This window comes from Diadema antillarum, unplaced genomic scaffold, assembly GCF_040938485.1.
Source record: "Diadema antillarum isolate AM-2024a unplaced genomic scaffold, OU_Dant_1.0 seq00000103_RagTag, whole genome shotgun sequence".
NCBI lineage: Eukaryota > Metazoa > Echinodermata > Echinoidea > Diadematoida > Diadematidae > Diadema > Diadema antillarum.
Window position 1 is genome coordinate 908,066 of NW_027271190.1, and position 14,641 is coordinate 922,706.

Here is a 14,641-nt window from a genome sequence, read left to right on the forward strand (position 1 = left end):
AGGAGGAGGAGGAGGCAAGGGGAGGATCACGCTCGCACGACCGTGGCTTCCAGATCCGACAGGGCTCCTTCAAGCTGAACGCCCTGCGCCTGCCCAAGCCCGTGGCCCGCTTCGTCATCATGCAGGTCATCTTCAGCTGTGGCTGTGCCCTGCTGGGCATCCTCTCCGTCGCCTTCCGTTGCTGGATGGCGTACCTGTGCATACCAGTCATCGTCGGGGCCATGGTAAGCCAGTCTAGAGCCTTGTCTGTCATCATCCTTCATCTTCTTTATAGCATCTCACGGGGGGAGCTGATCTCTCTGCTATCCTCGGCTCGCCTGGCCCTCGTATCACATCATGGATAATCTACTTTTCCCCGGGTGTCTTGAGTGATCATACAGAATGCTTTTCCACTTCTGTGTGTAATGGGATATCAATGCAGAGTAGGGCTATAAACAGCATGTCTGTCAACGGCTGGAATCTTCCATTTCAAGTAGGGAATGCAGTTTGCATTGCAGTAGAGTTATTGTGGCATAAATTAAAGATACACTGTACACAGAATCAGCAGCGCATTATAATTAAAATGCTACTTGCACTCACAAACCCAGCTGTCATAGTCCAAGTGGCTAGTCTACCCATGATGTACTGTACTGTGATAGTCATTTTCTTGTAGCATGCTTTATTAAAGGTAAGTGCATGCCTCTCATGGAGAAGCCAGCATTTTACACCATATTTGATGATTGAACCTGTTTTTAGTTATTCATACTGTACTGCAGTAGAGGCATCCACCACAAGGTTACTAATAAGTGAATGCTGCATGCCATAGATGTATCAGTATACAGTAGTGTTTAAAAAGGAATTCAAACTGATCAAACTGATCACGTTTTAACCCCCCCCCCCCCCCAAAAAAAAAAGGGAACAAATATTTACATATATTGTCTTAAATTCTTCCCCCATGCAATTTAAAGGCCTGTGTATGATGCATGATATATTGACACACAGTAAGAATTGTGGGAGGGAGTCTCGTCCAGTTCCCCCCCCCCCCCCATGCCATACGCAGTGTAATGTGAGCATGTGTCAATAGGTATGAAGTACAGTTTGTGTTACTTCTGTTTATTTTCTTGTCATTCCACAGGAACTGCTCATAGGAATTATTGGATATACTGCCATCAAGAGGCCTCATAAGAAAATCCTGGTGAGTGTGATGTCATTACTACAGCAGAGATGCCAACGTTTACTTTTTTTTTGTTGCAGTATTTGATATTGTTTCTTTGCCATAATACTGTAGGTTTCATGGAAACGCTGTTTTTGCCAAATTGTTCTTAATACTACACATGTCTATTGTAGGAGTGCATAAGTGCTGTTTTTCCACCAAAAATATGCCTTTTTAGCCCTCAGAATACTGCTGTGCTGTTTCCAAGGTTGGCATCCCTGTTATAGTTGCATAATGCACAAAAATAGTTGATATATTGCAGCCGTCCGTCAGTAATTCGCTCGGTGAGAACAACATTCACTGGCTTTAGAATTACAGCACATGGGCCTTGGAAAATTAATTATTAAGTTTTGATCCATGAAAGTGATGAATCAGATTTTCTTACTGCATCTCTCATTTCTATATGTGTGCCTGAACATTTCAGGTCATGTCTTTCATTCAAAATGAGGGTTCCTCAATTTATAACCCAAAATATTATTTCCTGAATTGCCGCACATTGTCAATTGTCTATCTGCCTTGTTGAGGTGTAGCTTTCACCATATTGTACTACACATGTTCACTGGATTTTGTCTAAATGTATGCAACATATCCATGCCATAAGAGGGGTAGAAAAATATTAAAGGAATCTTGTTCATATGGTTTCAGATGTACATGATATCTATTTTCAGTTTAGCTTATTAGTAGCAAGTTTTAGTTACCCTGTCAATTTCTGCACAGAATCAAAGCTGAGAATCCTTTCCTCTTCGTTTCTTAATGGCCATCATTAGCAGCGAATCTCTGCAAAGAATTGCAACACACTGGTGTCGAATAAAATTTGCCACATGCTGGTTTGACATAAAATTTGCCTCCATCAGGAGAACTTTATAGAGAGAACTGCAAATGTCTTGCAAAGGACTAATTTCTACGTTAAAATTATCTGTCAATATTTGAACCCTTTAAAAAAAAAGTCTTCCCCCACACAGTGCACTGGTGTCTCCCCCTCCCCCCCCCCCCCCACTCCCCTCCATGGGACAGAATGTATACCAAAGTGCATTCACCAGGCACCTGTAATATCCATTATATTTGACGACCCATCGCTGGCTTTATTTCTTTGCTTTGACACCTGCAGGTGAAGTGTTACTTCATTGGCTGCCTCATCGGCTCCCTCGCTGCCCTGGGTCTGGTCGTCTTCAGTATCATCGGCGCTGCCACCGAACAGGAGTACCAGTGCGTGCTGCTGCCAAACGTGTTTGCGGAGTGCAACGCCGTCAGGGTACGGGAAAATATATTGACTGAAAACATTCAGGATTATGTGTTCATTGATGATTTGTTTGATTTTCTTTTTTAATCTGTGGTTTATTTTTACTTGGTTAACCCATTGTAGACTAGTCCGGAGTATACTCCAGTTAGGGTAAGTAGGAAATGTTTTTTGCAGAAAAATCAGTCCATCTTCAAAGGGTTTACAATAATGAAAGATGTACATTTTATGGAGATAGTAAATATAAGTAGGTCAGGTTATGGTGGTAGATATGATTGATAGATATAGATACACCAGAAATGTATTCATTGCAACAGTATATTAAGCAGTAGAAGGAGCAGTAAGAACTGCTGTGTTGCTGTTTCTGTGAACCAAGAGATATTTGTATCTCCGTGATGATCAGGGAATTAATTTATGGAGCACACTGTGGACTTGAGCTGTCAAGTTTGTGTTTTTCCCTTAGCATGAAATATCACTGTCTCTTTCACATGTGGTTATCTGAGTCCAACGGCATGACGACACATCGTGTAGTGTCTTGTCCTAGTGTTATGTCATCAGGTACATGACGATTTTATATCACACAGTGACTTTTATGTGCTCTACACCAAGAGTGTTGAAAAGCATTCCCTCTGGTAAAGGAAGGATGAAGCTGTAGAATAGGTGCAAATCCAATTTACACCAGCCTTGCCGGGTGTCGAGCATGTATTTTACTTGTTGACACTCACAAGGTGAGGTCATAATTTAGCTTTCATAGCGTGGAGTCTCAAAGCATCAATAAAAGAAGTTTAAGTCATGATTATAAAGATGAAGAGGTAAGAAGCTTTAATCTACGTTCATAATGATTTATGTACGAGTTGATGCCAAGGTCTTTTCCATGAAGATTGAGCACTGAAAGATGCATGTAGCAACACCAGGAGGGAAATTGACATGGGGTCTTCCCATTCTCAGTACCAGAGCATGAGATTGGTTGGTTATGAGGAGGGTTCAAGGATTAAAGTGTATGGAAGGGGATGAACCCAGCCGTGATTGGTACAACTGGGCACACCATATATTTTGCAATCAAAATCTTAATATGCAAGTATGGACTTTTAAGACAATTTCCCAAGTGGTCAAATTTGCAATTGAGATCCTGATGCCAGGCATGGAATTCAAAATTATGATCCAATGCCAAGAAGCAGTGTTAGTCATAGCCCCCTTTGAGATCATACGCAATGCATTGCTGTTTTACAGGAGTCGGGTTTGTGTTCAGTTGACTTGTTTATTGAGGTTTATTGAGTGGCTACTCATAGCCAAGAAAATGAGCCATGGAATTTTTTTTTTTTTAATGCCATATTATTATGAAGTATTATAATCGTTGCTGGTGGGGCGACAAGACCTTGTATCTGCAAAATGTTACTTGTGAGGAGAGCAAAAAGAGGGGGTGAGGGGGGCAGCCAAAGCACTATGATATCAAATGGCATTGTCTTTCCTTTGACGTGCTGTGGTGGCTTCATTTTGGGGGTAAGACGGCTAGGATCTGGGTAGGACATCACTTTGTTTGACCGTTAATCCAAAAAAGTCATTTTCACCAAAATTTGAGATACCAAACATGGTCTTGTCACCCCAGCAACAGCATTAACCTGCGGTGAGAATTCATTATGGAGGGGCGGGGGAGGGGTGGGGGAGGGGACTGTGTGTGTGTGTGTGTGTAGAAAATGGGAAATACGTGTTGTAGCAAAATTAGTCTGTCCTCAATGGGTTATTGAATACTAAGGCCAAATCCCAGTCTTGCAGTGTGTAGGGGACATACATGTACAAGACAGAAATACAGAACTATAAAGTTTTCTTTTTTTTCAGGATGATCTGTTTCTTCACATCCTTATGAGCAAATATAAAGACTACTCTGATTTGGGAATTGTCATTGCCCAATGAGAAGTGTGTTAAAGCACAGATATTAAGATGAAACTTCCCTGAATTTGATGAGTATATGTTGGCAGCCCCGCATGTAGGCTTGTACCAGGCACATACAGTACATTGAGGAACCAAAGATAGGGAGAGTGATGTGTGTTACATGGTGAAACCCTGTGTAGAGGGGTGTCAAAGCAACACCATTGTCGTTTCCATGTATGGCAAAGAGGGGGAGGAAATTGACCGTTAGCTCCTTAAAGGACAGACAGACAAACACACACATACACACACACACACACACATACAATGTACATGTCTGCCTTAACCCATTGAGGACAAGTCCCGAGCCGAGTATACTCGGGCAAGCATCTATGGGATATGCGTGTTGTAGCAAAATCAGTCCGTCCTCAACGGGTTACGATTTGTATCAAGTCCTATATGCAGACAGAGCAATCTGATCGTATAATCTATGACTTGTCAGCAGAGATGACATGAAATACAAAAATAATCTGTCGAATTCCACTTTATCACCCCCCCCCCCCCAAAAAAAAAAAAAAAAAAAACCCAAACACAACAATGACAGTATGTGAATGAATGCGGACACGCATGCCTAGTCGAGTGCAGCGGTGCATCAACTGTGACAGTGCTTCCGTTTTTCAAAGTCATTGTCATAAACTGAAAAGAACCCAAATTTTTACTTCAGTTTTTTTTTTTCTCGGAAGCTTTTTAGCGTCATTAAGCAGAGCTGTTTTGGCCAGAATGGTATACATGTGCAATATATATCTGGCAAACTGAATTACCTTGTACAAACGCATGTTCACTATTCATTTCTTCTTTTTCTGTCAGGAAAGAAAGGTACATCGGTACATGTACTAAGGATGATAATGAAAGCGGATTAGAACACAGTGTAATCAAAGATTTCCAAGGTTGATCAGGGGTGATAAATATTCAAGAAAAAAAAGTACCAATAATGGACAAATTCTTCCGTTGTGTGATGATACATTGTATGAGTAGCATTGGGATAACTTTTGGTATTGAACCACAAAGTGATTGATCCAAAATTAGCACCCAGTTTATGTATGATTAGGTCATACATCGTATATGTTTTTGTAGGTGGTAGATGTCCTTGTTCAGCCCATCAAATTTCCATCACATTTTCATGAATGCTTGTATCTGATATCGCACAAACATGACAGAAATTGTGTGGAAGAAAAATGTGGACATTTTATTCATGATGGAGCAGTGTGAATATTTCATGAATATTTTCCCATTTTCTCAGAATTTCTGCAGTCATTTTTCCTGTTTAATTCATTAAGTGTAACTTTCTGACGATGAACTTGATGTTGAGATATGTTTCCCACATAAACTTGTTTTCTCATGCTAGAAGGTAACATTGTGTTTGTTCTTTCTCTTTTATGAAATAAAAGCTTTAATACAGACCCAGATACATAGTTCTTGGACCATTTGAAAAAAAAACAAACAAACACACAAACAAACATTTCGCTAAACTTGCTATCTTTTATAATCATATACACATAGAGACATCATGGCACATGTACAATTTAGTTTTATCGCTTATCACTCACTGGCTATTTTTCTTAACTGAAAACTTATTCATACCAGTCCTGCAAACCTACATCAGTGTCCATGGAAATTCTTGTTGCGTGTTTTCTTTAGCACATTTTGCTTGCTTAGTACATTAATGATGAAATAGTTTTTGAAGCTTATGAGTTCCAGTACTATTAAAGGCAGAGGCTACCATCTTGTATTTATATGTCATGATGTTTCCATAAACACATATCCCACCTTCTCCTCGTTGGTCTGCATCCAGGGGGCGCGCTTCGCTATCGAACTGACCACGGTCATCATCGGCATCGGGGAGATCGTCGTCAGCCTCGTCATGTTCATGATCATGTGCTACGGGTCGTGCACGAGGGACCCCGGGGAAGAACAGCGGGCGAGGTCAAGGGTGAGAGTTCATTGACCTTTACATGTGATATATATATATAGAATGATGTACAGGGTGCTACATGGCCTTTTTTTTTAACCACTTGCCCAGTCAGGCAAGCAGAAGTTGCTGAAATGAAGTTATAAGTGCATTGCATCATTGAGTGGTCATTATCTTAGGGCTTCTGTATGGTTGACTTCATGGGCCATAGGGGGGATAAAGTGAAAGAAAAAAAAAAGGTGTCTTCAAAATTTTTTGCTTGCCCTATTCAAGCAAGCATTTTTTGCTTGCCCTATTCAAGCAAGCATTTTTTGTCATTGTTCCAACACACTTGCCCGACTTTGATTTTCACTTGCCCCGGGCAATCGGGCAAGCGATTATGTTGCGCCTTGTTGAATATACATCCCATGACTGTGAGCACGGATTGTTGCACCAAAGCAGTTCAAAGTACAATGTAATTGAACTTTGGGCCCTATGTATAGAGAGACTAACTAGTGAATGTTTAGCATCTTCTTGGTGGAGATACACATTTCTCTTTCCCATGAACACAGTACCATTGATACAATCATACTTGGTCACATCAGTCATAAGAAGTTTGACTTCATGGGCCGTATCTTGAAGTTTTTCCACATTCTCACGTTCAATGTGACGTAAGAGATTAGCTCATAGTATACTGCCTTCTTGCGCTGAACGTGCAATACGGAAAGGATTTGTGCAGGTCAGTAGCACAGTACCCAAGCATAGGACCAACCTCCGGTTGCCTTATCTGGATGGTCAAGGATCCCACAGGATGTTACGGTCAGCCACGGCGTGAAGTGGGCCAAGGGTAGTGACTCGTCAAAGCCTCACGGTCACTCTAATGGCCAGTCATTCAATCTCATACTAGTATCGCAGCACTCAGTTTCATGGTCCCTAAAAGTGATCATTAGGAGTGAAATGAACAATTTCCCTCTTAACGTGTTGGCAGAAGGATTTGAGAGAAAGAAAACTTCATCTGCGTGTACATCTAGTGTAAAAGGTTCCTTGAGGTACAAATAGAGTAGTCACTAGAGTAATTGACAAAATGTGCTTATCCTTCAGGACTCGTAAAAGTACACATTTATCTGGTTGTGTGATGCGTATGCAGTTTTGTTATGAGGTTGATTTCTGCTGTAGTAGGTTGATTTGTACAGTATATTGCCCTACTTTTCTTTTTGCTTTTTGCACTCTTTAAAAGAGCTTACCATAAATTTTGTGTAAAATTGGGTCACATTGCAGTTTTTATCTCCTTGTTTTAAAACAGTCTAAAAGAATACTGCATATGGCATCCGTTTTCTGTCTCTTTTAATCTCCGTATATCGTTGACAGAAAAAATGAAGGGAAACGTTGCCTGATGGATAAACATACCTTGGACAAAATGATTCATGTTTGCTAAGGTCTTCGTGTCACAGATCTGGACAGGAGAATAAACAGACAGCATATTTGTCTTGTAATTCATGAATTAGGTTAGACTACTTTAGGGGATACAGCCTGAGGAACGCTTAATACGTCTTTAAAGTTGCGATGAGCTGTCTAAAAGGTGCCATCACCCACTGATATTCATCTTCTCATGTCTCCGCATCACTGTGAGATATTTAGGGCTCGAAGTCTTGATTTCCCCAAAGAGTCAAATGATCTCTAAGGGACATGAACCGCGCTCCAGATAAACGAACTGGAAGTGGGATGATGTTTGTATTTCATTTCTGTTTCGGGCCAGCGCAGGCGTGATATGGGATGATGATTCATTTGGCGTCTCACGCTATAAAAACACTACGTATACCGGTGTCCCGTATCACGCCTTGTCGGCTTTACATCAAATGACAATGAGAAGACTACAGTTGTGAAGTAAAATTTCATTCTGGAAGTGTCACCTGTGTCTGGGTATGGTAGAAGGGGAAAAAAAAATCCATTAACTAGTCAGGGAAAAAATTCCTTCTCGTATTATGAACAAGTATGATTTGGATATTAATGAATGCCAGAAAGAAGCCAAACCTTTCAAACTGCTCTTGTTTTCTTCGATCAATATTGCTTGTTGTTGAGAAGAGTAATGACTAACTAAGTAATCATAGTCAGCAGGGAAAAAAAATGGATAAAGTCTTGTCTTGAAATTGATCAAGGGAAGCATCCTTTCCAACATAATTAGGAAATACGCAAGCACGTTTCTTTAATAGGAGAAAAGTAATGATGTTGGTTCAACCAAGATTACTACCTTATTTCTATGCAGACAATATTTTCAGTAGGCAAAGCAGTATTATGGTCATTTGGTACAGGTGTTGCAATGTGAGAAAATACAAAAATTTGTCCTTCAGTTCGTATTCAACTGATCACAAAAAAAAAGAATATATTTGGAGTGGCCTTGTGTGGTTCAATGTGTAAATTTATCTGCAGTCCCCATTTTAGAGGCATACAGTTTAATTGCTAGCAGAAAGACGAAGGCACCGCCACTGTTGTAGATGAAAGATAGGCAGGATCCACTACCAGCCCTTCATACCAGCATCTCTCCCCCCCCCCCCCCCCCCCCCCCCCACCAAACCTGATAAGAATCCATTTTCCACCTGTTTCTTGTTGTTGTTTTTTTACCCGGCCCTTGCACAGATGACGTTCTACATTGCTTTAATTATCAAATTGGGAGTTAACATGGGATCCAGGATGTGGAGGGAGGGTTGTTTGATAGTTTTTTGTATTTTTGCAGAGGAATAGTAAAGTATTTGTCCATCAACCCATCCCCATATTTCTTTTAATTAATGATGGTTACTGTGGAGGATTGTAATGATCAATACCTTTGGATTAAAAAAAAAGAAATTGGTTAGGATATGATAGCCAGCCACTCTTTCTATGCCCCTCCCGCTAAATAAAAACTAAGTGTGCTTTACCACTGATACCAATTTTGTGTCTGCCTCTAGGAGCCACGCCCAAACCCTGCCGATGGCATCCCAGAAAACTTGGAGCTGCCGTCGTACGATGAACACCACAACTACCCCACCTCGCCATTCCACGAGGTCTCCTTCATCAACACCATCTCACCGGGGAGTTTCGACCCTCCGTCTTACACCAACATCGGGCTTGTCAACGGTGAGTTGCCTACGTACTCGGCAAAGTGCTGTATAGGCCATATATTTAGCGAGTCTAAATTTTTGCGAATCGTGACTTCCATTTCGCAAGTGGTTACATTCGCAATCGTGGAGTACTGTACTGAACGGAGAAATGTATACTCGGATGTCACATTCATATCCGGATCAGAGTCATTATTTTAGTGTGTCTTTAATTTCGCAAATAGCACCTGACTCGCGAAATTTGCGAAAATAAAAACCTTGCAAAATATTTGGCGTATACAGTATCTCCGTGTGACACAAGACCTCACGGTGGTCTTAACGGTTTTAACAGTTCACACTAATGTAGTCAAATTATCAAATGTGTAAATTTTCATGTGTTACATCAGTTCCCTTGATAGTTGTGTGTGAATGATATTGTCAGTATGATTGAAACTTCCTTCCCTACACCCTGCCTTGCAACATTTAGAAAAGGGAAAAGAAATGTACCTCAAAATATATTACAATGAATGTGTGAATAACATTCTGTTATTGATATTTTGTTACTCAAGTTGTTAGTTATGCATCTGTTCGCTGAATTATTTATTCTATGTCTCCTTTCTCTTCTAGACGAACTGCCAGCTGGTTTTACCCCTCTAGCTGCCGCCATGGGACCGTCAGCTATTCCTGCTGAGCCTCCACCCCCTTACACGCTGTTCGCAGCCAGTCTGCACTCCACACCCCATGTGACCCGCCACGTGTCGCAAGGCGCACTCGGTGGTGTACAGAACACTAACCCTACACCAGCCCGTGGTGGACCAGTCCCGTCGGGCACCCCAGCGGCGACTCATCCCAATGTTGCCGGAGGCCCTCGCAGCAGCAGTGGCAGCATCGCCAGTTTTGCAGCTCCAGCGACCACGGCGGGCTACGAGAGGCACCCCGGGTGGAGGGACCGCACCATCCACCAGTCTCTCAGGCTCAGTTCGGACCAGAGTGGGGGCAGGGACTGGACAGCCCGCTCAGCTCACCAACGAAACTATAGCGCTGACCAGCCCCCGCAGACCGAGTCCCAAAGTGGCGTGGAGGAGGATCCAAGCATCTTGCCACCAGAGCTCTACCGGGATGAGATCAGGAGAAGTGGCCACCGGTACAGTCTCTCAGACCCCACGATGCAAAGTAGACAGTCCAGAAACAGACAGAGAGGACCGGATGATGCAGAGAGTGTGGAGAGACCGGTAGACAGGAGAACTGATGATGCAGCTTCATCTGTGAATGAAGCTGGCCCGAGAGAAAGGGAGGTCACAGTAGTGTCTGATTCTCAACTTGAATGCAGCCAGGAGTCTTCCGCTCCATCAAGGGAAATCTCTCCGAGGAGGCGTACAACTCAGCCGCCACCCTACGATGCTCGCCATAATGTGGTTAGGGGTCCTTCCAATGTGTCGCAACGACATGACCCCGAGGATAACAGACTTTCTGAGAATTGCCAGAGCGCAGCATCCAGGGAAAACTGTCGACGATCGCAGAGTGACCGCAGAGATCGGTTAGACGACTCTGTGCCTGTTGGCAACAGAGATATGTTCCTGGATGACATCCACCAATCTCGAACTCTGCCCAGCAACTGGAGGTCGGAGCTGCCAGTGAATGTGGACACTGGAAGACCAGTGGAAGAAGCCATCTACGAGAGCATTCCTTCTCCCCATGCCTCACCTGCACATGGTGAGGTTCTGTCTTCTCCAGAGAGGTATGATCTAGGACATGAATTTGGATCTATGACAAATGCTAGAGCCGATGATCGAGAGAGGATAAATTCTGTGGTATCGCGTGACCCTGCTAACTCTCCAGGGAATAGGGAAAGAGACAGCCCTGAAAGGTGGACAAGTGAGTGGCAGAGTGCCAGGAGAGCCCCTCGGGAGAGAAGTGGGAGCAGAAGTTGGGATGAGAGCGCCGGAAGACACATGGGACTTCCTGACGTTGTCGGGGGCCGCCACAGTGCTAGGGAACACTCCCGACAGGACACAGGTGACGAGGTTGATGGTGTGCGCGATAGCAGAAGTCTGCCGGGTAGACAGCCCCCACCCTACGGACGGAGGATTCCTGCCTATGCCCCTCCCCCATATAGGCCAAGAAATAGAGTGGGACCATCATCCTCTGCTCAGTCGACATCTCTTCCAAATCACGCCAGGAGGAAACACCTGACATCCCCTCCGCCACCTTATCAAGGACATCCCCCGGGAAGCGACGATGTCGAAAGCGATGATATGGTGCACCGTCACCAAATCAGGCAAGAGACTGATGCGAGGTTGAACCCAGGTCGTGCCATGAGAGAAATGAATGAACTCTCAGAGAGAGTTGATTTGGCAAACAGCTCCAGGCAACATCATGGTGGGCATGAGAGGACAATTGCCTCAGGAGATAGAGACTCTAATGAGAGCAGGCAGATCAGGGAGGCCGAGAATCACAGGATCCATACATTCCGTGAGACTCCTCTTTCAAGTGCATCCCATTCCTTACCTGTTGCATCATCATCATCTTCACTAGCAATATCACCACCATCATCAAAAAGTACTTCTTCACCTCCATCTGCACAGCATCGTTCACTTCCACCTTCCTCATCACCATCATCATCAGCAGCAGCAGCAGCACTCTCTTCTTCACCGAGGAGAAAGCAGTTGTCAGCGACATCTCATCAACTGTCATCATCATCATCATCCCCTAATCCATCTCCAAATTCTTCCAGCATCAGTTCCTCAAGGCAGAATGAGGGACACTCCTCAAGCCATACCAACCTTGGCCCTAGCCTGCGGCAGTCATCCTCAGTCCCCTTCCATAGCAGGCCACGTGAGGTCTCCATCAGCTCATCCTCGTACCAGGATGGACAGTACCCAAAACGACCACGCCCTGTTCCAAGCCAACGTCCCCCAACCTCCATTCCTCATCCCCCAAATTCACAGCACAGGTCCTCCCCCATCTCAGCACCACAACATCCATCCACTGGTCACATTCCAAGACCAGCAAAGCCTCCATCCTCCCTTCCCCTCCATCCTCTCTCGTTACCGGGGGCAACGCCCCAGCCAAGGTCCTTCCACCGGGATGCCAGCAATACCTCCAAGGGGACCAAGCCAGAGATGGCTCCTCCTTCACGGAGCGAGGGGAAACCGGCCGCTGAAATCCATCCGTTCAGGACTGTCCACAGTACTCCAGTCAGGCCCCAGAAGGTCCTGGTGGCCACCAAAGCACTGGCCAATGCTCTCCAAAAGGGCCACCTCAGTGACCTTTTGGAGGAGTATGAAGAAACCATTATATGATGCCCACCGTAGAGATGTTTGAGGAAGTCTTGAGTGTGAATTAGCCCTACACCATAGAGTTCTTCGACAGACTCGGTAAAAAACACCTATCTACATTTGACAAACAGCTTGGTGGTATCCTGTAGGCCTACCAGTTCAAGAATATCTTATGAATAGAGATAAGAAAGATGCTTCATGCGATTACTGGGCTCCTTTTTGTAGCTGGTTTTCCCTTTAATGATTATTTCATCAGTCAAGAGAAAATGACTATAAAATAAGGTTTTTCATTTTGAGAGAGAAGTGATGCTACAAATCAGAACTTTGAAAGTTTCATTTTGAAAGTTTCTGTTTTTTTTTTCATTTTGAAAGAGAAATGATGCTACGAATCAGAATTGTGAAAGTTTCGTAACTAAGTTGAGTTTCCATTTTTGATACACTTTCATGGGGAAGAGATGAGTTTGGTGTTTTGGGGTAGTTTTTTTTTTTTTTCTAAGGGGGGTTCTTTTTTTATCTTTTTTTGTCGGAAAGAATTTATTTACAAAGGAATGAAAGTAAAGTGCATCATTAAAGTAAGAATATAATAAAACACAGCAATTTATCTTTCATGCTTGTACCATCCTACTTCCAACAAATTGTAGTAGCTTCTGCATAGCTTTTAACATGATGCAGCTTTTTTTACCCTAACGAAGCTTTCCAAAATTTGAGAAATATTAAATACCACAATTTGAGAGGCAAGTAAAGGAGCCACTGAAGAAAATATGTGAGTGTATAATCAACAAAATATACAAAACTGAAATTCTTGCATGATTTTATTGTAGAACACGGTGCTAAATCTTGAAAATGAAAGGACGTTTGCTCTTTTTGCATTAAGAGTAATTTGTATGGTGCTAGCATCTTTCATTTTGTGAAAGGAACTCAAAAATCTTTTGACTTCGCTCAGAAGCTACAATTGTGACTGGAAATGGTGTGTATTTTTAAGGTTAGAATGGACTTACTTGCTTGGTTTGTGCCACACTCGTGAGTAAAACATGATTTTATTGGCTGTTCCGCTATGCTTGCTATTTTAACATGGACGAGTTCAATCTTGTTTCAATAGCACTTTAGTGATCCAATCAGTTGTTGTTATAATGCAAGGTAGTGTGATTTCAAACAACTACAATTAGCTAAAACATTCAGGATTTATGTTTTCAAACTGACTCTAATTGACAACTCCGAGCTCTGTGCTCAAATTTCTAAAGGTATTTTGACCGAGTCTCTTCCCAACAGGTATGATATGTATCAATTTTGTTTGTCTTAACATTTTTTGTAGCATCTTCTATCTTGTCAATATCATCCCAGCCTAAGATAAGGCCAGACTGCTATATTGTGTTTTGCTTATTGCTGTTTTGCCATTAGGTTGTTGGGTCAATGTCCTCAAAGGCCAAAGGGGAAATATGGGATTGTGATTTGTTATCATTGCAGTAGAGAGAATTAACAGCTGATTTTATTACTGAAAATGAAAATTCACCACGAGAGGGCTACTGTAAAGTCAGAAATGTTCACATGCATTTTAATTTCCCGAATTTTGCGAGAACCAGGATGCACTGAAGTTCTTCGCAAAAATTGCATGCAGTGAAAATGACCGTCAGTTCCAATACACAAAATTTCTTACCACAAAAATATCTTGCTATAGGGCTCACACCCGTAAATACAATGGAATGTCCCTTCACAAATTCGTACCAAAGATACCAAAATAAATGAAGAAAAAAATTAATTAAAAATCATTGATGTAGTTTGGCAAAAAACTGAACAGCTGTAGAGATATTGAGTATGAATTCCTCTACAAATTGCATTTTGGTTGGAAGATGAAAGCTTTTCTGATGGAATTTGAGGGGACTATATTTCATTGGGTACGTGTACGGAAAATAGGTGATTTTTTGAGTGACAAGAACTCGTAGTCTGGCTTTGCGGACCCCTGGACAGAATTTGGGCTGAAGAATCCACCCTGAAAATTTGATGGATGAAAGGGTATATCTCACTTATCCAGGTTAGTGAAGCTGAAACACC

The 14,641-nt window shown here is 42.6% G+C and overlaps 1 protein-coding gene across 1 annotated transcript; it reads left to right on the top strand.

Annotated features, from left to right (window-relative positions):
• Positions 1 to 2: 2 nt before the first annotated feature.
• On the top strand, positions 3 to 13,727 carry LOC139726878 (uncharacterized; the record flags this gene model as incomplete). The annotated part of the gene is made up of 6 exons (XM_071637871.1): positions 3 to 224; positions 1,115 to 1,174; positions 2,301 to 2,444; positions 6,148 to 6,285; positions 9,186 to 9,354; positions 9,942 to 13,727. Coding segments are annotated over 6 exons (3,408 nt in total), but the record flags the coding sequence as incomplete, so codon positions are not given.
• Between the last annotated feature and the right edge of the window lie 914 nt (positions 13,728 to 14,641).